The sequence below is a fragment of the Dermacentor silvarum genome, chromosome 1 (assembly GCF_013339745.2).
Source record: "Dermacentor silvarum isolate Dsil-2018 chromosome 1, BIME_Dsil_1.4, whole genome shotgun sequence".
NCBI classification, from domain to species: Eukaryota; Metazoa; Arthropoda; class Arachnida; order Ixodida; family Ixodidae; genus Dermacentor; species Dermacentor silvarum.
In genome coordinates this window covers 58,655,456-58,680,318 of record NC_051154.1, presented here as the reverse complement: position 1 = coordinate 58,680,318, position 24,863 = coordinate 58,655,456, and the positions used below count along the sequence as shown (strand labels likewise).

The following is a 24,863-nucleotide window of genomic DNA, read 5'->3' as shown; positions in this document are numbered from 1 at the left end:
ATTTTGAACTGCTCCACCAATTTTGATAAACAGTTCTGGGATGGCTTATGTTCTTGTCATCAGAATATGTTCTAAATTTCAACTCCCTAGCACAAACAGAAAAAACTTACAGCTGTCATATTGAGCAATCAGGTGTGTCAGCAAATGAAAAAGTTAAGATGGCAAAGGGATGGGAAACGTACCGTTCAAGTCAATCAGCTCTTCAGATGCCAAGTCCTTCTGTGAGTCACTTTTTTCTGTAGCTGTCGTAACTGCTTCTGCACATCCTGTAATCAGAATTACATATTTTTGCACCAAGCAAACACTGTCGACTACTAAAGCAGTGCCAGAGTGCAGATTTTGAACTGCTCCACCAATTTTGATAAACAGTTCTGGGATGGCTTATGTTCTTGTCATCAGAATATGTTCTAAATTTCAACTCCCTAGCACAAACAGAAAAAACTTACAGCTGTCATATTGAGCAATCAGGTGTGTCAGCAAATGAAAAAGTTAAGATGGCAAAGGATGGGAAACGTACCGTTCAAGTCAATCAGCTCTTCACATGCCAAGTCCTTCTGTGAGTCACTTTTTTCTGTAGCTGTCGTAACTGCTTCTGCACATCCTGTAATCAGAATTGCATATTTTTGCACCAAGCAAACACTGTCGACTACTAAAGCAGTGCCAGAGTGCATATTTTGAACTGCTCCACCAATTTTGATAAACAGTTCTGGGATGGCTTATGTTCTTGTCATCAGAATAGTATGTTCTAAATTTAAACTCCCTAGCACAAACAGAAAAAACTTACAGCTGTCATATTGAGCAATCAGGTATGTCAGCAAATGAAAAAGTTAAGATGGCAAAGGATGGGAAACGTACCGTTCAAGTCAATCAGCTCTTTAGATGCCAAGTCCTTCTGTGAGTCACTTTTTTCTGTAGCTGTCGTAACTGCTTCTGCACATCCTGTAATCAGAATTACATATTTTTGCACCAAGCAAACACTGTCGACTACTAAAGCAGTGCCAGAGTGCAGATTTTGAACTGCTCCACCAATTTTGATAAACAGTTCTGGGATGGCTTATGTTCTTGTCATCAGAATAGTATGTTCTAAATTTAAACTCCCTAGCACAAACAGAAAAAACTTACAGCTGTCATATAGGTGTGTCAGCAAATGAAAAAGTTAAGATGGCAAAGGATGGGAAACGTACCGTTCAAGTCAATCAGCTCTTAGATGCCAAGTCCTTCTGTGAGTCACTTTCTTCTGTAGCTGTCGTAACTGCTTCTGCATATCCTGTAATCAGAATTACATATTTTTGCACCAAGCAAACACTGTCGACTACTAAAGCAGTGCCAGAGTGCAGATTTTGAACTGCTCCACCAATTTTGATAAATAGTTCTGGGATGGCTTATGTTCTTGTCATCAGAATATGTTCTAAATTTCAACTCCCTAGCACAAACAGAAAAAACTTACAGCTGTCATATAGGTGTGTCAGCAAATGAAAAAGTTAAGATGGCAAAGGATGGGAAACGTACCGTTCAAGTCAATCAGCTCTTTAGATGCCAAGTCCTTCTGTGAGTCACTTTTTTCTGTAGCTGTCGTAACTGCTTCTGCACATCCTGTAATCAGCATTGCATATTTTTGCACCAAGCAAACACTGTCGACTACTAAAGCAGTGCCAGAGTGCATATTTTGAACTGCTCCACCAATTTTGATAAACAGTTCTGGGATGGCTTATGTTCTTGTCATCAGAATAGTATGTTCTAAATTTAAACTCCCTAGCACAAACAGAAAAAACTTACAGCTGTCATATTGAGCAATCAGGTATGTCAGCAAATGAAAAAGTTAAGATGGCAAAGGATGGGAAACGTACCGTTCAAGTCAATCAGCTCTTTAGATGCCAAGTCCTTCTGTGAGTCACTTTCTTCTGTAGCTGTCGTAACTGCTTCTGCATATCCTGTAATCAGAATTACATATTTTTGCACCAAGCAAACACTGTCGACTACTAAAGCAGTGCCAGAGTGCAGATTTTGAACTGCTCCACCAATTTTGATAAACAGTTCTGGGATGGCTTATGTTCTTGTCAACAGAATATGTTCTAAATTTCAACTCCCTAGCACAAACAGAAAAAACTTACAGCTGTCATATAGGTGTGTCAGCAAATGAAAAAGTTAAGATGGCAAAGGATGGGAAACGTACCGTTCAAGTCAATCAGCTCTTCACATGCCAAGTCCTTCTGTGAGTCACTTTTTTCTGTAGCTGTCGTAACTGCTTCTGCACATCCTGTAATCAGAATTACATATTTTTGCACCAAGCAAACACTGTCGACTACTAAAGCAGTGCCAGAGTGCAGATTTTGAACTGCTCCACCAATTTTGATAAACAGTTCTGGGATGGCTTATGTTCTTGTCATCAGAACATGTTCTAAATTTCAACTCCCTAGCACAAACAGAAAAAACTTACAGCTGTCATATTGAGCAATCAGGTGTGTCAGCAAATGAAAAAGTTAAGATGGCAAAGGGATGGGAAACGTACCGTTCAAGTCAATCAGCTCTTCAGATGCCAAGTCCTTCTGTGAGTCACTTTTTTCTGTAGCTGTCGTAACTGCTTCTGCACATCCTGTAATCAGAATTACATATTTTTGCACCAAGCAAACACTGTCGACTACTAAAGCAGTGCCAGAGTGCAGATTTTGAACTGCTCCACCAATTTTGATAAACAGTTCTGGGATGGCTTATGTTCTTGTCATTAGAATATGTTCTAAATTTCAACTCCCTAGCACAAACAGAAAAAACTTACAGCTGTCATATTGAGCAATCAGGTGTGTCAGCAAATGAAAAAGTTAAGATGGCAAAGGATGGGAAACGTACCGTTCAAGTCATTCAGCTCTTCAGATGCCAAGTCCTTCTGTGAGTCACTTTTTTCTGTAGCTGTCGTAACTGCTTCTGCACATCCTGTAATCAGAATTACATATTTTTGCACCAAGCAAACACTGTCGACTACTAAAGCAGTGCCAGAGCACAGATTATTTAATACCTGTCATTCACTTCAAAGTACATAATGTATATAAGTTGTATTTTGCTGACTGCTGGGGGTAGACTTCCTCTCTCTCTTTCTTTCTTTTTTCTCGGGAAGAGGGGAAGCTTGAACTTGGAACAAGAAAACGATATTAGAAATGAAGCATCAACCCTATAACTCCAACTTTGCACCAAAAACAGATATCAAAGTTTTGTAAACTTCATCTATTAGGGAGTCTAGAGAAGACAGTTCGCGTGAAATGGTGACTTTGTTTACTTCAGTTATGCAAAAGGTCATTTCACAAATAATTTGTATAATACAGAATGATTACTTATGGATACATAAATTTTGTTGCTCTAGATGTTTTAATAGATATACTTTATAGAATGGTAATGATTGTTTTTTCATGATATGCTTAACACGTTGGGCAGCAAGAAAATCCGAATTTCTGTGGCAAACGGAGTGGGCTACTGAACACGCAGCATGCACAGAACAAACACCCTATAACAGCGAAGGCACCGTAGCTGAACACCAAATCCTGCAGTTCATTGTCAAAAACAAAGGGCCCGACAAATCATTACGAGTGTGCCATGAAAACGGAACAGCAATAGCAAGAAGCCAACGCCGTATACACACTGATGACTAGCAGACGACGCCAGGAGCAATTCACACTGAGCGTGGTGACGACTACTCGGCTCGATTTCGCAGGGAAAAGTATCCTGGAACGATCCATACATACTGTTCAAAAAACCTGTAGACTCGCTTTTCAAAAACTTGAGCAGAGCAGGACAGCCGACAGCTTCCAGTTGCCCTCGCCAAGCTCGCGCTTGCACGGCGCGGCAGCGGAGTCCCCCCATTGACGTCCCACACGTGAGGTCGCCACTAAAGATCTCTGCCATCACCTCTAGTCAAACCAAAGAACACGTTACAATTATTACTGACTCTCAAGCAGCTTGCCGTAACTATGCCAGAGGCAGTATATGTTCCATCGCCACCCGACTCCTCAAACAAGCCTCTCAATTACCCGACGTTGAAATAGTATTATGGACTCCAGGACACGAGTCCCTCCGTGGAAATCAGCGTGCGCACGCTGTAGTCCGAGCGCATGCCACCCGGGGGCCACAAGAGAGGGATACGGCTGCATCTATGGAGCCTGTACCTTTACAATACAACGCCATATTAGAAAACCACAGATTGAACAGACAATACCCACCCCCGCACAAGACCCTCTCACGCGAAGACGCAGTAGCATGGCGACAATTACAAACCAACACATACCCCCATTTAAGCAGATTACACACAATACACCCTGCACTGTACTCGTACAAATGCCCCCTTTGTAACAACTACGCTTCCCTATATCACACCATATGGGCATGCCCCAAAATACAGGTAGCCCCACATATACCCAACCCCACACCCGAGCAGTGGGAGGCTGTGCTGACTAGCTCGGACCCTCGTGACCAGCAACAACTGGTGCAGCGGGCCCGGGAGACAGCAAGAGCCGCAGGAGCCCTGGACTGAGGGCACCTCCCAACACAAGCAGGAAGACGCCTGCTTGTTCTTTTTTTTTCTCTTAATAAATGTTTTTCCTCCTCCTCCTCTGGGCGAAAGTAAACTGGGCTGGCCCAGAGATTTTGGCGTGGTGAATGGTGGGCTCATACCAGAGACAGTAGTGTAACCCGCGGTCACGTGGGTCGCGTAGTGGGCGTTTCCACGTCTTGCTGATTTGCCGGGCAGGCCCATAACCACTATGCTGCAAAGAGTTGCAGCAGATGACCAGTTTGCTAGCATTTAATTAACCGCTTCACGAAAGCTTCAGTTCATATAGATTCCAAAAGGTATGCTGGATCTGTATAATTTTGATGGGCAGCAATGTCCCCCAGGCCTGGTATTCGGCTGGTAAAGGCAGTTTTTGCATGGGGCGAATAGTGTCTGGCAGACATTCTGAACACTTCTTTCCAGATCTTCAGGCGCACATATCCTTCGGACAACCAGTGCCTACACTGCAGGGTATCCGCCATGGCTGTGGGAGGCAGAATACCAATGACCCCGGGTACCTACTGGTAAATCGGTATGAGTGCACTCCTGACCAAGTGTCCGTTCACGGACCTCAAGGCTCGGAGGCGATCTCTCCTGAGAGCCTCACCTTGCCTGTACACCACAATCGGTCTTGGAATTTAGCACCTGCCGTGGAGTGTGGCAGGCTACGGCCAAACGGACAGCCACCGCTAACGAGTACAGAAGTCAAGCCTGGTGTTCGGCTGCAAAAAGGACGTCGCATCTGGAAGGGGCTCTTCTCCGAGTGACACTCCCTCTGATGGGCATGGGCCATGGGTTCCTCTGTCCAACCACCTACAGCCTTGGGTAGAAAGTGGGATACGCTCCGAGAGACAGCTGTCGCTGAGCACCTACCGTTCAAAGCACGCTCCCTGGCTTGGCGTTTTGCCACTTCAAGGGTCCCTGAGCGCTTGGGAAGGACACCCCCTGTTGGGAAATAGCCAGCATGGGACCTATCAGCATCCTTTAACTGGCCGCTAGTGGTTGAGCCTTCACCTCATATCGAAGGGTACTAGGTTCAAATCTGCGTACTGCTGGAAACCCACCGGTTTTTCTAATGGGTAGAGATGTCCCTTGGCCTAGTGCTTGGCTGCATGTGGAGGTTCTCATCTTGAAAGAGGGCCACATAAAGACTTCTAGGTGCGGCCTCTGGGCACCCCTTATTCAACCACAGACTGCCTTGTTGTACAGCATCCTCCGCAGCTGTGGGAGGCAGACTATAGCTGCTACCGGGTCATCATCATCATCAGCCTATATTTATGTCCATTGCAGGACGAAGGCCTCTCCCTGCGATCTCCAATTACCCCTGTCTTGCGCTAGCCAATTCCAACTTGCGCCTGCAAATTTCGTAACTTCATCACCGCCAGGTACATACTGGTTAAAGAAATAGGTACAAACACACTCCCGACAAGGTGCTTGGTCATTATGGGTACTCAATGCTTGGAAGGGGTTTATGGTTAATTACCAACAAGAATGCGTGCAGGGCCCCCTCTTATACGGTTTTGTTGTGCCCATAGGATTCGACAAGATTTGCAGGGTGCCTTTTTTTTTTTTCCCTCGGATCAGTTCACCGGTAAAGTCCATTGTCGGGCCAGGGGACACCAGTGCCCATTTGAGTAAATGGCGGTACTTTTGAACCCGCAGGTCATGTGCTGCCTCTGAGTACCAAAGAGCAGGATAATAAGGAAGGAGCCAGTGGCAGTGGCAAAGGTTGCAGCGTAAGAAAACAAAAAGCAGAACACTAACTTTATCAAACATACAACGTAAAAGAATTATTCCAGTGATTAACTTTTCAATCCAGAAAGTGTCCAATCACCAGCAAGCAAAAGCAGACAACAGTGTGCAGAAAATAATAATTTGTATTGTACAAATTATTTACAAGAACCCAATTTTACACAAGCAATGTCAAAGCTTGCACCTGCAAACAATGTCTAAATGCAATTTAGAGCATTGTGCTGATGCAGGCACTAAAAAACAATTATACAACAAAATTAACAATAAAGTATGTATATTTACTCTGAATACTTCAAGAACAGTACAACTTTGCATAATAAAAAATTTTTAATAGTGAAGATGAGCTGAATGAAGGTGCTACACATTGACATGATGTGTGAAAGCTAAGAACACAGAAGCTCTTCTGCTGGTAATTGCATCACTTATTATATCATGTACAAAATGTCGCAACATTTGTGTCACCACCACACAAATGATGCATGTGTACAGACAGAAAACATTAGATAAATACATAATATAAACATAATTCATCTGTACATTTCATGAAGTGACCCAACTACTCTGGAAAAAAGAAATGACATGCATGCACACACACACGGTTAAAAAAAAAAAAAGCTATGAATACAAACAGTTCTTCCAGACATGATCTAGCCCACACATTTAAATATAACCCTTTCATGCTGCACAAAGCATGGACAATGTTTCATTCAAACAGAAATGATGGGACTTGTAGCTATAACTAAACACCGATTCACACACGTGACCCAGATGCATGCAAAACCGTCAAAGTGAAGAAGCAGAAGAGCAGCTGCGGTGCATCAATTAAGGCACACACAATCAGTTCTGAACCCACACTGCACAAAATCATGTACAACTGCAAGATGTTTATTTACAGAAATGATGCAGTGTTTCACTCAAAATTTCCTTATTCTGAAGGTAAAGAATGTTAAAATGGTTGTTAAACACACATACAGAAGGTGTAAACATAATTACCCCAATACATACAATTTTTTAAAACAAAGATTAAAATGAAGTGAAAGAAATTTCACGTATATTTTCAATTGAACCCAATAAAATAAGGAAAGATGCATACAAACTGTGCCTATGCAAGTTTGAAGGAGTAGAGCACAGCACTAAGAGGCAAGTAGTGTAAACTACCAGCATGTATGCAAGCAGTTAAAATTCAAGAATTTGTTATATGCAAGTAGCACTGTAGTACAATTGTTTAGGCATAGTGCTTTGGCATGACTAGCAACATTGTTAACTACTGAGTAGTCGGTTACTATAGACAAATATTAGTGTGATACTAGTGAAGATGATAAACAATAAAGATGAAAAAAATTGCTCGGCTATTCAGCAGTCTAACTAAACTTTTTTGAATTTTAGGACGCCAAATTAGTTTTATGAGCTGTAATGAACCCATGCAAAACTCAAACTTCCCAATGCGCACCCAAAGCATCAGGCAATTAAAAATAGCTTGAAGTATTTAACACGCCAACATCCCTTTCCATTCGAGGCATTCAGTGACTGGCCTACACAAGTGAAGGGACTTGGGATGCTTGCTTTGAAGCTTCAGAGTAAAAGGGGACGAACACAAACAGGTGCCTTTATGAACTGTGCCAAATGAAATGTCTCCTAATGCAAATATTTTGCTTTGCCAAGAGTGAAAATTCTATTCACAATTGCATGAAACGAACTGGTTATGTAAGAAATGGCAGGAATTATGTAAAGCTAAATTCACATGAAAAGTTGTTCTATTAATTGCATCTTTTTTTTTTTTTTTTACAGCACATAGAGACAGTGACTTGACATGATCGTTTGTGCTCATTACTGAGCTGCGGCTCAATGCTTCCAGAAATGCAAGTTTCCATTATGCATGCCCACAGACCTTTGTTCTGTCCATAGCCTTTCTTTTGTTTTAAACATGAGCAAAAAAAAAAAAAAAGCACTCCACTCAATTAAGCTTATCCCTTCATTGCCTTTTTCTTGCTGGATTAGAATTTATTAGAAGCTTGAAAAGGCAGGCACACTACAATTCATAGTTGATGGTACTTTACACACAGCAATAGTTCCAAATTACTCATATGCATCACATAGTTCATTCAAACCAACCTGCATTAGTGTGGCTGGTTTGCAGATGTTGATTACCCAATCGCTTATGAGGATGTCTTTAAAACACAAGGCTTTCAGTACACATTCTTTGGAGAGTGTCATCTTTGGTTTGTACTGAGAACAGGAATGTGCAGCAAAGAAAAGCCATGCTGCAAAAACTTGAGTTTTCAGCAATTATCCTACGAACTCTGCTACAGCACTAATCTGCAATGCATAACTTTTCAGCCCTTGACGAGTTTACGAACTGAATATCAGCCCGGCAAATGCACAGCAAATATCAGCTCACAGCCACAGCACACAGTATACTAATTAAAGCACTTAAATCACCTGTTATGCCCACAAACCACCTACTCTGGCCACTAGTGCATCAGCTTAAGAGCTTTCGAGATAGATGGCACATCCACAAACGGATGAAGGCCTGCCTGTCTCCCGTAAGACAATTTAATTATGTTGTTGCAGTTCTCTAAATGTTCGCAATTAAAATATGCTAGATCCTTCTATAATTAAAATAGTTCAAAATAAAACAGCACAACATTTCTAATGGAATTTCCTGTACATAAGAGCATGCTTTACACAATAACTGTGACAAAACACACAATCAAGTTGGCAGATGTAGAGATGCACAGATTATGGCCTGTAAATTCCATTTAGGCTTACATTAGCTCTCTTGAGAGTAGAACAATTAATAACAGTAGAATCTCGAGCATACAGTCATGGCAGGCACCAATTTTGGGATAATATGAATTCGTAAAATTCCCTGGCCACAATGTGCAAGATTTTGGGTGTGAAGTTCACACTCTTCATGGCCACTTTGGGTGATGTAAATACATGAATGCAGTTGACAGCAGAAATGTGATGAGAAAGCCTCAATTTTTTTTTTTTTTTGCCGCTCTGATGAGAATGTAAACTTTTTATGTGGAGCTGGTCGTTTCTTTGTTGTTGCCCAGGCACTTCATGCTAATGAACTGTGGAACCTCTCATTAGTGCCTTTGCAATGCAGCTCGACTGGTTATCCAGCCTGGCAGCTTGGTGCAACCATTTGTTCTGATTCGCCTTCTCCACCCTTCCTTCCCTACACCAAGCAGTCTGCATTCTGTAGGCATCGAGCTGTGCCATTATGACCGTTGTTGCGCCAGTGAACATGAATTCACAATCTTGAAAGCGGGAACAGCGCAAGCGCGCGAGACAAGGACAAAGAAAGAATGACAAAACATGCACTACACAAAATAAAGTATAGACCACTTATAACGTATCCGCTTATAGTGCAGGACCGGATGTAGTGCGGTCTTTTCAGACTCCCGTTAATTTTCCCATAGCACTCCATGTATACACGTATCGCTGATAGTGCAGTTTCGGGAAACGAAATACCGGTTACAGTGCGGCCGCCTGGGTGTACGGAAGTCAGCGGAGACGGCGAACGCTCCCCTCAAACGGGCGCCCCAAGAAGTGCTCGAGGAAGAAAGTGACGAAGTGGAGGAGAAGGGCACGTGGTGCGAACGAACAGCCAGTGAGGCTGAAACCAGAATATTGAGTGCGAGTTGTGAAATATCACGGCGCGCATAGCGAGCGAGGGCCACGAAACTGCCAACGCCGGCCAACGCTCGCTTCATGATAACGGCAGTAAACGAAACTTTGGGGAGCGGGCGGTGCCGGCACGGCACGGCGAAGGGCGCACGCGGAGACCGTGGAATGTGAGGGAGGAGGGCGGCAGGGAAGCGGATTTCGCCTCAGCAACTCCCCTCGCCCCTCCCTCCTAACTCCTTCACTTTCGACTGTCACGGTGCGCGCTCGCCGCCGTGCAGGCGCCGCCGCTCCAGCCGGCCCGGCGCCAGCTGTCCGAAGTTTCGTTTTCTGCCGTTATAGGGAAGCGGGCGTTTGCCGGCGTGGGCAGTTTTGTTGGCCGGCCTAGGACAGCGCCGCTGCTTCCCTCTGCGCTGTAGCTGCAGCGTGCAAGGTCAACACGTGACTAGAAAGTAGAGGAAGCATAAAGGAGAAAGAAGGGTTCACTGCCATTTTCTAGCGTAGCTACGGTACCGTGGCCGAGACGTCGGCACGTACACGAATGTTCCGGCGCAACGCAGAATCGGCGACCTTGCCATCTGAGAGAGGGTGAAATTTGCGCCGCGTTTTTTATTGCGATAGCAATTATATGGACACTCAAAAGCAGATTTCTGCCGTCGGCGTCGCCGTGAGGTTCCGTATGACGTCAATGGAGATGAAATCGTCGCCGCGCGCCGAACGCTGTATGTGCGAGTGAAAGGGCGCGAGGGGCGCGCGCTTTCACGGGGAGTGAACGCACGGCGGAGAACAAACGCGCGTTCTGCGCTGTGCTCCCTTAAGGGCTGCAGAAGTAGGCGTCTCTTTCTTCCTCTACAATCACCATATATGTAGAGCAAACGTGCCTTCTTCCGACGCGCGACAGGCCGTGGGGGAGGGGGGGGAGAGAAGGGAGGCGACGTTTAGCTGCGGCACCAAGTGCTTATTTATATCAGAGGCTCCGGCAACAGTCACCAACGCCGCACGCATTTTCAGCGAACGCGGGTAAAACGCCGATGGCGTCGACAACAGTTCTGCGTGTTGCCGGTGCTGCTGCATGTCCAAGTTTATACAGCTGATAAAGCTGCTATCATTACTCCGTATAGCTCTCTTCAAATTTGCTATCGCAATTGATGCTTCGCCTTTCAGGTGAAACTGCGACAACTTTTTTTTTTGTTGTTCGCGCGCGACATTGAGGGGTCTCTCCTAAGCTTTTACTCTATAGGCCGTTTCACATGCTGCGACTGGAGCGAAAAAAATTGGTGCGATCGCACGCATCGCAATGCGATTTTTGGCGGTGCCGGAGCAATGCCGGTCGGAGGCGCTGCCGCGTGAATTATTTCGAATTAACCAGATTCGACTATAAATTGAATGCAAACGTTCTAGCCGCATTCCTCGACTGTCGCATATGCATGGCGGCTCAGTGCACATGTTTTGCATATGTGCAGGCCTTGAAAATTGTTGCTTTGGTTATAGTGCAGTACCGCTTATAGTGCGGATATTCGCGACTCCGGCGACTTACGTTATAAGCGGTCTACACTGTAGTTGGTCTTCCAAAATGGAACACTAACTAGCCCAACGTCGATCCCTTATGACGTGCACAATGCTTATAGTGAGCTTAGCAAGCATTGAGACTTGAAAGCCAATGCTAGCGATGGCAGGTGGTACAAGAGCTTGAAATTGCATCATGCAAGAACTGAAATGCTGCACCGTGTCATCAGTTTCAGGTATGCCATAGCACTTAGGAATTACTTGTAGAGCACACCAAGTCAATTTTAGAGCTTCGAGAAATATGTGCTAATAGAGCATGAACAAAATTCGGGTGCTGCTCATCACCTGACTAAATTTCTTGGACATGAGTAGCGCTATGTCCAAAATACCACTGCCATGAATGGTGTTGGTGCCATTCATTTTACAGCCTGTATCCTCAGTTGTGCTGGCTACTAAGTGAAGAGCTCTTGGCCAACTCAGCAACATTTTCTTCAACTTTCAGTCACTGACATGACATGACATCTAGAGTTGCAAAGTCACAAAGTCATGAAGAAGGTTAAAAGTGGCCCGTTCCAAAACAAAGGCACGAAGGAATTAACACATTACCGATACGGACATCAATTTGTTCTGCAGTTCCTAGATGTTGTGTTTAAGCTTAGTGAGCCAGCACTTTTTATTTTATTTTCAGGGGGCAAACTACCTCTTTCTGCACTGCACTTTCAGCACTGTAGTTGCAATCAAGCCAGAGATGAGGTGCATGGACCCGACTGGTGGACCTGCTTTCTACTAGGTTCATTCATGCACTTACCGAGTGAAATGGAGAAAGCTACATGTGGGCACAAGTTGTCAGACTAAATTCCCGCACAGTGACCTTAATTACCCAGTGAAACACAATCAGCAACATGCTACACATACCAGATTCAGATATGATATCAGATAAGATCATGAAATGTCCAGGGGCCGTATTCTGAAACGTTCCACTTCGGCGATATTTCGCTTTTCGATTTCAGGCGTGCGCTGATTGGCTGGCTAAGCAAAACCGGAAAGTAAGTCGTGCCACCTAGTAGTTTCGGTGTCATTTTGACAACACAGTGTCAGTGCGTGCTCCCAACACATATTGAATAAACGAACAAGCCTGCGTCGCACTGCAGCCGATACATTCTAAAACAACACAACCGAGCCGCTCTGCACTCGCACGGTGCGCCCTCCCGTGTGTTTTGCGAAGCGTTCGAGAGCGCGTGTTGGCAGTGCATGCTGACGTCACGGGTAAGCAGCCGGTTGACTTATTGAACGCGACTATCGCACTAGGCAAACTATTGCCGAAATGGAACGTTTCAGTATACGGCCCCAGCTACAACAAAGTGTAAAGTAGATATCAATGCACTGAAACAAGACAGAGCAGAAGTCCAGTAAAGAACCTTCTGTGCTGACATGAAGAAAATAGATTATTCTTTTTCCCCCCTGAAATTCTCACCAAAATGCCTGATAATTCAAATATTTCTGTGGTCGACCTCGTGCCCAAGAAATAGCAAGTAATGATGTGGTACGCTTCCAGCCATGAATTTTGAATTAAAGCATAGATTTCTTCTTCTTTTGACAATACTAATATTTCATGTGATCCCATGAGATTTGTATCTTCGAGATTCTACTGAGACATGTAGGAGACACCTTCTATTTATAAGAGTGAGAAAAATAATGCAATGTCTTGCAAGAGTTTTACGATTAACAAAAAAAAAAATTAAGTGAAAAGCAGTACATTGCAAAAACTCCAATGAAAATGGGAAATATCACACAATTTTTTAGGTTTATAATCTGCAATATGGTGAATGCAAAAAAAAAAAACAAGTGGCCAGCATGCCATGAGAGCAACCCCATGTTTTACCCTTGATGCATTCATTCAGCACAATAGGTAGCTTTAGCATACTACTACTACTCTACTGTCACTGCTACCATTACTACCATCTGCCAGCTTTATGTGCGCTAGCTAAGTCAAGCATGACCATCAATGTGGCAGCAGTAACAGTACAGTGGTAGTATACTGCTAAAGCTCTGTTTCAGCAACTTGCAAGTTGACACATACCCACACTTCCCGCGAGAACAATCTCTAACTCACAAGAGAACAACATCACATCAATGCTGCCTGCCATGGGGGAAAAAAAAAAAAAAAAAAACGACAATAACGCTGTCACACGGGAAGGATGTCGAAGAGGTCGCAGATGCCTTCACTTTCATCCAGGTTAAAAAAGTAGTCCCGCTCACTAAGTGGTGGACTGAGGCACAAGAATGACGTAATTGGAGACACTAAAAGAAAAATCAAGATTACAGATTGATAACACAGCATTTACAGCAAATAACATGCAGAATTTCTACAATAATGCTTATTTAAAAGCTATGCATAGTAATATATATTGCTTATCCCAATTTGCTCATCAGGCAGTGCTTTGGCATTAGGCAAATTCGATTTTGGTTTCTCACTGAAAATTCATCAGAACTTTCTGGGCCAGTGTTTTAAACAAAGGCTTTTGGTTCAATTAAAGCCGATTTGTTATAAACTCACCATTAGCTACAAACATCCAATTGGCATTGGCAGCCTAAGATAATTAAAAAAGTGGATTAGCAAATCTTGGTAATTAGACTGTGAATAAACTGAGAGGGAGCTTTCTTTTCCAAAATTTTGGATGCTGTTATACGTTGGTGTTAAAGGTGCTATCATTGGAAAGTCTGAATATTCTAAAAATTACGGCATCTGAAAAACTCAGTCAGTGACAGTGCTTGACATGTTTGCAACCAGAGAAGTACAAATTTTAAGCTATGTGCAAACAAATATTAGCTTTGCTATAGCCGATACTGTGTGAAATCTCAAATTTTGGATGTCATTATGCTAGCCGAAGAATACTCTGTTGACAAAGCATGACCAGCCAAACTTGATATTTAGTATTGCAATATATCCGGTAATTCGTTACGTAGATGTATGACTGTACTACAGTCAAATTCCACCACAACAATAATCCCATTTCAACAAAGTGTTCTCGATTCCCCGACCGAATCCCCTAGGCTTTAATGTATCACAATTTCCTCCGCAACAAACCACTTTTTCATAGTTCTTCCGGTTCAACTAAATTTTTCCAAGGCACAAGTCACTCGATCTACCAGATAAGAAATCGCACAAACTAGTTCTAATAGTCTCTTATACTGGCAATTATAAATGCAACATGTATTTCCTGGTTCCCGGCAGCTCAAACTGTCATAAATGCACTCAAGTCGCACGTAACCTGCCGAATATTGCAAAACCATGGGGGACGCCATTGCATGCTGTTGATGACGATGCAACACAGCATTCTGCGACAGCCTCTGAGCTTGAGATAAGCAACATTCACTGAAGCCAAAGCCTAGCCGAATCCACACTTTTCATATTGGCTGCTGGCGCAAGCAATCTTGTGTGTAACGCGTTAGTAGTGCTTGCTAGAACACTGGTGTGTCCGTGCTGCGCCGCGCGAGATCTGACCTGTGTCAAGGCGTGATTCACAGCTTGAGGCATGGATACCGATCAAGGCTGATTCAGCGTATCCTTCTGACCACCGAGCATGGCCGCGACACCAAAGTCGACTTGTTCATGGCTGTCCAAATGTTGGCCGCCGCATGGATGTCGATGGGGCGCGAAATTGTAAAGAGCTGTATCGTGCATGCAAGGTTTCCTCCGGAAAGCAGTCCCTGGTTAGTCCGAGTGTTGATGCACGAGCTACCGATGAAGACGACGTTGGACAGGAACAAGCTGCAGGGACAGCCGCAGCATGGGCAACTCTCAGGGAAGCCGGCATTGTGCCTGACAACATAGAACTGAAGGATCATATGGATGCCGACGCGGAGGTGATTGTCTACGAGGAGCTGAACAACGCCGAGATCCTTGAAAGTGCTCGCGCCGCTGCGGCTGATTCGTCTGACGACGACGAAGTTGCACATGGTGTTCTAACGCCAGTGACCACATCGCAAGTCATGGACTCTCTGGACACCATACGTAGTTTTCTTGGTGCCCACGATGATGACGTTGACATGCAGCTGCTCACCTAGTGTGAGCAATGCATTCTGCCGCTGCTGGCGCGAGAGCGGAAACAGACGAAAATTAGCGATTTCTGGAAATTCTGGAAATAAACTGCTCCCAGAATGGTTTGCAGGTCTTTTTTTCTTTATTTACAGGATTTATTAACAAAATTTGGGGAGGCCAGTGCCCCTCCCCACCACCTTCATCTGGCTGCTGATTGTGTTGACTCATAACTGTTTAACTTTGCTTCCTGCGCACTCTGTTTGCATGTAACAAGTCGCGGCTGTCGGCGTTCAAGAATGGCACTGCTATAGTAAAACCTCGTTAATTCGGATTTCATGGGACCGAGAAAATGTCTGAATTAACCAAATGTCAAGTTATCGAGGGTATCAAGAAAACAAACAAATGCTTTCTACGTCAACACGCTTTTATTTACTGAATCAATGAACAGAATCCTGTTTCTATTTTGCATAAACGCAGTGCAGAAGCTGCACTTTTCGTCATCTCGTAACTGGTTAGCGCCCGCAGCAGCAAAGGCCTTGCGACTTCTGTCACTGCGCGGCCGCGGCGCGCGTCATCTTAGGCACACTTTTCCCTGCCGCGCGCACATACAAATTATTTTTTCAGCTGTGTCGCCAGGTCGCCACCCATCACGATGTAGACGGTGCTCTTCATCCTCGACAGCTTTGCATTGAGTAAAATCGAAACAACTACTGTTTGCCGCAGCGGCCGCTGTCGACGCAATCATGGACGCCGACCTAGCGGTTCTGAAGGTGCGTGTACCTGACGCACGCACTGAGTCATTGCTGCAACTACGGACGAAACTGCGGTCGCTATCGATGCGATCATGGATGGTAACTACTCAGTTATGAACGCACGCAGCCAACGCGGGTACCGAGTCAAAACAAAACTACTCTTTGCCGCAACCGCTCCGGACGAAATCGCGGCCGCTATCGACGCAATCATGGATGGTAACTACGCAGTCATGAAGGCACGCGGCCAACGCGGTGCTGTGCGCGGCGGTAAACGCAAGAATAAAGGCTTTAAATGCACAAATAGGCACGAAGCATTCCGGCGTTGCTGTCATTCCAGTACGATTTTCTGATGACTATGGCGATGCGAACTCCGTCACTTCATTTCGGTGGACACTAACGCCATTTTGGCTCTACTGCGTCGCACATTTATGGCACTCCGCCAGCGTAGTGCTATCAGCGCAGTTGGCGCAGCTCATTCAAGTTCGGAGGGTTGGAAGGGCAACGAGACAGAGGCGCACGAGGCTGGCGATAAGGAGAAGGATGGAAAACAGCGCGCAACGGCTCAAATTTCTTTTTTTTTATTTTCAAGGAGTTCGCATTCCATGCCCTTTTGGCACGGACAGCCAGTAGCTAGACTTCATCGTTATAACCGATAATGCGGCATGGGGGCATCGTAGTTAACGGGTTATTTCACCATAGAAAACATGCAAAAGTTGACAGTGCAGCAGCTTCTCATTGTTATAACCAATATATTGTTAAAGCCGGTATCGTTATAAGTGGGTTCGACTGTACATACTATAACCAATATATTGTTCAAACCGGTATCGTTATAAGTGGGTTCGACTGTACATACTAATTTCGGGTCAACGAAGTTTCGCCACAAGGAAATTTTTCGCATGCCCTGTAAATTTTGTTGTAGCGGGACTCGACTGTATCCAGTGGAACCTACCTGATACAATTCTGCATAATAAGTTTTTCGGGATGATACATCCCCCCCCCCGATACAGTTGACTCCCGTTAATACGAAGTTCACGGGAACCACAAAAAACTTCCAATTGAGCGAAATTCCCACAAAAAAAAAAAAAAAGACACCTTCATTAATTTCAAAGCCGAAAGTCTGTTAGGAAAAATAGTCTGTCATAAATAGTCTGTTGGCTTCTGCTTGCCGAATCTAGCTGTGGCAAGCAGTAGATGTGTCCAAATGCTTTTTCGGCGTTGTTTTCTCAAACTAATTATCGCTGCGTAAGAGCAAGACCCGCAGCTACATCGACAGCCCTCGGCGTCGCTTTCATGAATGTATTCATGGGGCCGACCGATATGCACAATTTTGCTGTCCGCCAGTGGACCGCACGTTTCTACGGTGCTGTCCATGACGACGTACTCTTCAAAACGAACGTCACCGAGAGCGGCGCCAAAGCTACCATCGTCGAGCTCACTTACTTGCACTTCCCCGGCAGACAAGAAGCATCCCCTGAAGTTTCCACGAAACCACAAGCTCGGAAGCAGTTAGCGATAGTCTCATCTTTCACGCAGCGGCAAGCTCACGCTTGCATGTGGATGGCACTAGGTACACTTCGTATTTCGAGTTGTCCATGCATAAAATCATGCGCTAGACGAGATGCTGCCTATACAGGACCTTTACATTTTTTATTATGCCTTGGTCCATCCGCAGCAACACCGACATCGTGTTTGCAGGCAAGTAAGCAAGACGGATAGCATTCAAGGTTGGTACGTTCATGTGCGCACTGCATTGGTCCCTTGTCAAGAGGAACAACACCTTGCGTTCGACGATGCGAACTTGCGATCAAGTTTGGTGATTCACTCTCTGAAAATGTCGCACGTCATCCACACCTTCCTGTTTGAGGCATAGTCCACAGGAATCGTCTTCACGCCTTTAAAACACCTAGGCTTTGCGGCCTTCCTGATCACAAGCAGGCAACATCGTTTGGTGCCAGTCATATTTGCCGTGATCAGAACCGACACCCTTTCTTTCCTCTGCTTGCCCCCCGCACAGTCGTCGTCTTTGAATGTCAGGGTCTTGTCTGGTAGCAGCGGGTAAAAAAGCACAGTCTTGTCTGCGTTAAAGATGCCTACTGGCTGATATTCGCTGAGATACTCACGAAGCTTTTCAGCTTTCCATGTCGCACAAGTTTCCTGATTGACTCATGCCTTTTTTCCACACACGCTCTTGAAAATCAGGTCATGCCGATGTTTGAAGCGCGTCAGCCATCTATCCAAAGAAGCAAAGTCGTTGATATCCAACATTGCTGCAAGCGACAAGGCTTTCGCCGCGATGACCTCACCACAGAGAGGCAGTTTGTTATTTCGAGCTTCTTTGATCAAAATCAGCAATGCCTTCTCCAACTCCGGGTAGGCGCCAGTGCGCATTCGCTTCCGCAACATTTTGAATTTGTCATTGTCAAAAGCATCCAATATTGAAAGCTTATTCTTGAAGTTCGAGAGCATGTTAGGCTTAATGCCGTATTTGTGTGCAATGTCTTGCTTGGCGGTGCCTCCTTTGTCAACTTCTTTCAAGCTTTAGACTTTCGTCGCCAGATTAAGCGTTCGGTAGGAGCCGCGAGTTGCTATTATCAATCGTCGCCACTACGACACTAAAAAATCAGAAGCACAGAAACATGCGCGGAATGAACCCAATGCGCAGCTGATGCACTCGACGAAAAACAAGAGACTGGACGAAGCCACCGAAGCGCCGGCATTGACTAAACAATCTTGCCGTTTCAAGATGTGGCGCTGCGGACAGCGGTGATGGCGATAACAGTGCGCTGCAGACAGCTGCAATGGCGACCACACCAGCGCGGTCAGGTAGCTGTTTTGGCAGGTGAAAAATTGCGCATTTTATTGAAAAATTACGGTAGCCTCGAGGTTCTAGATTTAGAAATAACTGCTAGTTAACCAATATTATGGGATTTTAACTTCGAATTATTGGGAAATTTTTTCCTTAGAGCTGCACACAAAACAGACGGGACCACTCCTTCACTTCGATTTAACCGAAAATTCCGATTAAGCGACTTCAAATTATCGGGAATCGACTGTAATACAATTTAGTTGGATAATACGTTGGATGATGCGATTTTCGAATTATAAATTTTATTTTCCGGTTCACGTGAAGATCGCATCATCGAGATTCCACTGTACTGCAGTAAATGGCAATGGTCGGTATAACGAAGCAATAAATATAATGAAGTAAATTCAGCTTCTCCTTCAACTTCGTTATAACAAGGTTCGAGTGTATCCATTACTAGAATGCACAGTCCTGTGTATCATAGTTCATAGCGGTTTCATCATCACTCACGTAGCTTTGTCCGGTGACAGCAGCCAAATTATTGTCGTCAGGCAGTTCCTATGTTGCCCCTGTGTCAGCATAGCACTGGCATAATCGCAAAACGATTCAATTGGCGCAACAATGCTGGAATCACTGAGTGCCTTCCACAACGCTTCAATTTCCTGAGCAACATTATTTCCTTCTACGGCAACAGCATCATCAGATTCGGCATTGGCAGATTAATGCATAGCCACTTCACGCATGGCATGCCGGAAGCTGTTGTTTGTTTGTGGAAACGCTCATCCACGCAGCTTGCAGCATCTCAATTGCAATGTACAAGTTGACTGTTTCTCATTGCAAACTCATGTTAAGAAGTATGTGATCAATCAAGCGCTTGCAGCAATAGCCTGCCTTGAACGATATTATGACTCCTTGGTCAAGCAGCTGTATTAGTTCACGGCAGTCAGATGGGAGAAAACAAAGTTTGATGTTGCCTTACTCTGCACTAGTGTGGTGGGCTGTGCTGCGGTCGAGGATGAGGCACACTTTACGGTTCTGCTTGCGGAGTCATTCGTCTTAGTCCCGCACCCATTCCGCAAAAATAATGCGCATCATCCATGCTTTGTGGTTGAAGACGTACTGAACTGGAAGCTGCCGCTTACCCTTGAAACATCAAGGCGATGCACTTTTGCCTACAAGCACCGAGACCTTCTCCAAGCTGATTATGTTTGCACAAAAAAGCACAGTAATTCTTTGTTTGCTCTACTTGCCACTATGGTATAGCTGACCTTTCAAGGCTAGCATTTTGTTTGGCAACATCTTGAAAAACAGACCAGTCTCATCGGCACTGAAATTGTCCTTCCAGCAGTATTTATCAAGCAAGCGTCCAAAGCTTTCTTCAACCCAAGCCACTGCAGCTTCCTTGTCAATGGATCACAAGTTGATAACCACCATTCTTCCAATAAGGTTGTGTCGATTCTTCAAACATTGCTACCTGCCAGCACTGGTAATGAAGCAGTCATACCCCATAATGCAAGTGAAATTCCTTGTCTTTCCTTGCAGGATCACTCCACTTACTACAGCAGATATTCGTTAACTCAAACTACAAGGGAACTGGAAATTTATTCGAACAAAATCTAGTTCGAGCTAAGGAGAGCTCTTAAATATAGCGCCTGATTAACTGTGCGGTACAGAGTGCAAAACAAAAACTGTCTCTGGGCTTCCATTGAAAAAGTCCTCTATCAGTGCATGAAACGTGCAAGAAGAAGCCTATGTTCCGTAGAAAGTCGAAGTGCGATAAGATTGCGCTTCACGCATAGTTTTCCGTGGGGGCGAGAGAAAACACGCAAAGGTGAGCCAAGAAGGAAGGTGGCTTGATGTGCACCGTACTCCTATGTCCCCAATATGACATGATAGAGCGCATGCTAGGAGGCGAGCGAGGCGTAGGTGCATGGTAATGTGTTCAAGTGCGCACCGGGGGTTCCTTCTTGATGATGAGAAAGGAGGGCGCGCACTGCTATGCGTGCTCTGGTTCGGTCTTGGCTTGCCGCACGTCATTCGCCGTCATTTTTATGGCACGCGACATTACGGTAGCTAGCGACACATTGAACCTTTGCCTTTGGCTCAGGCTTGTCCAAAAAGCAGTGCATGGTAGTGAGAGATTTTGTTCAAAATAACTGCTGCGTGGATCTTGGAGCTCGAATTCGCGGGAGTATTTCTCTATTCAAATACATAAGACTTTGCCGGGCAGTTCAATATCGGGATTTCGCTGTACCACAGTTGCAGCTCTGGCATTTAAAAACCATCCGTAAGCAGCATCCTCGACTGCTGCGAACGCAGCAGTTAGTAGCTTCTTCTGGCTTTCCTTTATGACATGGGCCCCAGCATTTGTGGATACTTAATGGCTGGCCAGAATAGTTAACAACGTGCCAATCACAATGTTGAAGTCTTCAGAAGACATCTTGGCCCTTGATAGAAAGCTTTTAGAATAGCTGATTTCTGTTCTAATGTGATAGCCTTGTGTTTCCACTTTTCACTTTGCTCGTTCATTTTGTGAAACTGGTGAAGCTGTCGAACAGATGAATAGAGAGCGCATTGCGCAGCAAACGAAGTCCGCCGTTGTCGAGAAGCAAGTGGCACACAACAACACAGAGCGGAGACTAGGTTGCAGCTGATTTGGCTGCCACTCATATGTGCACTGGCAGATCCAGAGGAAGGGGGAGGGGAGGGAGGCATTCTTAGAGGGGGCCCAAGGCCTCCCTGAGAATATGGTAGCACTCACAGTACTAAGCATGCAGATTGCCAAGAAACAAACAATGCATCTACTTCAAAGAAAACTTGAAATAATTTGCAACAGTTCACTTGCGTAAATGGGATCAGCTTACCATTTTCCAAGAAACCATCGTCAGCAAGGTTCATATCTGGATAATAAAAATAAGAAAACCATCACAGGTGAGATCTTTACCCTAACTAAATGTTACAGATATTACATGGCAGACTTGCGTGTTGCACCTTATTTAGAGTTACAGTGGAATCCCGTTGATACGATCTTCACGGGAACCAGAAAATAAAACGTATCATCTGAAAATCGCATTATCCGAACTAAATTGCTGCAATAAGACATTGGCCGAGAAAACAAAGAAATGTATTGCTACACGCGTGTTGTATTTGGTCTTTTGAACGAGGTGCGTGGGCGCCATCACTCGACCAAAGAGGAGGAAGAATGAACTTGGCTAGCGCTATGAATCCAACCGGTAAGCGCTGCAACTGCTGCTGTAAATATACAGTAAAACCTCGATAATTCGAGGGCCGCCGGACCACGAAAATTCTTCGAATTAAGCGGATTTTCTAATTAACCGAAATGAAGAAAAAAAGAAAGCAAGCAAGAACTTGCCGAAAAAAGAAAGCACCTTTATTTTCCCTGTCCGAGAAAGATTACTAGAAGTAATCATTGATGCGGGATTGCTTGGCGCGGTAGTTCGCCGCCCCAAGTGCCATGTTCTCCAGCTGGCTCAGAACACGTAGCATATAAATATCGCCCTTGCATCACTCAACAAAGTTGCGGACGATGTACACGGAATCGATAACCGCTGCTAAAGCGGGCGTGCGGGTGCCTGCTTCCAAAAATTTGGACTTGCTGGATATTCCAGACTCAAAAAATGCACTGTCAGTATTTCTATTGAGCTAATGCATTTTCACAACCGATGTTTTGGACGAATTGAGACTCCAAAGTTAAATTTTCCTGACTAAATCGCGCGTTCCAAGACACGCTACCTAACTTTGGAGGCCGCCATGTTGGATTTTCCCCTGGCTTGGCTTCCAGTGGCCCGCTCTACAGTCGAAACCACTTATAACGATACCGGTTTTAACAATATATCGGTTATAAAAATGAGAAGCTGCTGCACCACCAATTTTTGTATGTTTTCTATGGTGAAACTACAATGCCGCTTACTACAATGCCACCATGCTGCATTATCAGTTACAACGATGAAGTCTGGCTATTGGCTGTCCGTGCCGAAAGGGAATGGAATGCGAACTCCTTGAAAAAAAAAAAATCTTTTATTCGAGTCGTTGCACGGCGCCGCGTGCTGTTATCTACCCTTCCCCACATCACCAGCCTCGTGTGCTGTTTTCCATCCTTCTCCGCATCACCAACCTCGCGCGCGCCTCCCATTGCCCTTCCACTCCTCTGAACAGGAATGGGCTGCTCCCATAGCTCTACGCCGCGCCACTGGTGCTCCGAAACACGAATGGACCGCGCCAGCTGCGCTGATAGCATGGAGGAAGAAAAAAAAAAAAACTCCATGGCTGATAGCGCTGGGCTGGCTGACGTTAGCGTCCACTGAAACGAAGCGACAGAGTTCGCATCGCCATAGTCATCAGTCAAAATCGTACTGGAATGACAGCAACGCCGGAACGCTTCGTGCCTTTAAAGCCTTTATTCTTGCGTTTACAGCCGTGCATAGAGTTTACCGCTGCGCATAGCAGCGCATTGGCTGCGTGCCTTCATGGCTGAGTAGTCGCCATCCATGATCGCGTCCATAGCGACCGCCAGTTCGTCCGCAGTTGCAGCAAACGGTAATTTCGTTTTGACTCAGTGCGCGCATCGGCCGCGCGTCTTCGGAACCACAGGGTCGCCATCCATGATCGTGTCGACAGTGGCTGCAGTTGCGGCAAACAGTAGTTTCGTTTTTACTCAGTGCAAAGCTGTCGAGGATGAAGAGCACTGTCTACAATGCGATGGGTGGCGACCTGACAACATTGGCGAAAAAAAATTCGGGATGTGCGCGCGGTAGTGAAAAGCGTGTCTCAGATGAAGACATGCACTGTGAAAGAATTCGCGAAGCCTTTGCCGCTGCGAGTGCTAATCAGTCACGAGATGAATCGAATCGCAGCTTCTGTGCAAAACAAACAGTATTCTGCTGATTCATTCAGTAAATAAACAATAGCATATTGACGTAGAAAGCATTTGTTTATTATTTTCTTGATACCCTCGGTAATACGACATTCGGTTATTTCGGACATTTTTTCAGTCCCGTGAAATCCAAATTAACGAGGTTTTACTAGAGCAGTGCCATTCTTGAATGCCGACAGCCGTGGCATGTTACACACGATTGGAGCATGCAGGAAGCAGAGTTAAACAGTTAAACGAGTCAATGCAGTCGGCAGCTGGTTGGAGCAAGGTGGTGGAGAGGGGCACTGGCCTCCCCGCCACAATAGTTTTCTCACAACAGCTCTGCAATCCCCCATTTAAATTTTTTTTCATGCAACCCGGTTATAACAATTATCGGTTATAAAATAGAATTTTCGTGGCACTTGAATATTGTTATAAGTGGGTTCGACTGTATAGCCTCCAAGATTGGGAGGCGCATGCTATCAATAGGGAGGGTGCGCCATCCTCCAGTCTCGGAGGCCATGCCGTTTGACCTTGGGTGACAAAGCACTTCAGAGGGCGGCACTTTTTCTTTTTCATTTATTTTTGCAGTCAGCACTATCGTCATAATCATTTATTGTGAAATATGTCCCCCCCCCCTCTTCTTTTCAAGTTTCGGTTGCTATTTTGAACGTGGTGTGTACACTGAGCAGTTGTCACAGAGACGCGTGTCTCGGTGACCGGCGCCACCTCCTGTGCCTTCGCGAGAGCCAAGTGGTGCGAAGCTCGTTTCTTCGATCTCCATGGCGAACTTCGGTGGCGGAGATCGCCAGCACGGTGACGCTCATGTCGACTGTACACGGAGACGACACTCTTGCGCGAATCCAAGCAAGTCTGATCCCCTCCAAGCGTAGCATGAGGCAGGGCATTATTATTATTACCCGCACTAACTAGCCTAATTAATTTTATTTTTTTTTTCGCCCGAACGA

General features: G+C 45.1%; 1 protein-coding gene across 8 annotated transcripts in view; it reads right to left on the bottom strand.

Moving 5' to 3' along the window:
* The window catches only part of LOC119464000 (transcription factor E2F4-like), a 179,192-nt gene that overhangs the window by 75,402 nt on the left and 78,927 nt on the right, over window positions 1-24,863 (bottom strand). For 2 of the 8 annotated variants that reach the window (XM_049668524.1, XM_049668528.1), the window contains exons 8-10: window positions 21,887-21,922; window positions 2,845-2,928; window positions 2,510-2,593 (exon numbers count right to left, since the gene is read on the bottom strand). In XM_049668524.1, the coding sequence (XP_049524481.1) occupies window positions 2,510-2,593; window positions 2,845-2,928; window positions 21,887-21,922 (204 nt within the window). Of the gene's footprint in view, window positions 1-182; window positions 267-517; window positions 602-1,847; window positions 1,932-2,173; window positions 2,258-2,509; window positions 2,594-2,844; window positions 2,929-21,886; window positions 21,923-24,863 lie in introns of all 8 variants that reach the window. The other 6 variants (XM_049668519.1, XM_049668536.1, XM_049668522.1 and 3 more) reach the window with 6 other exon arrangements.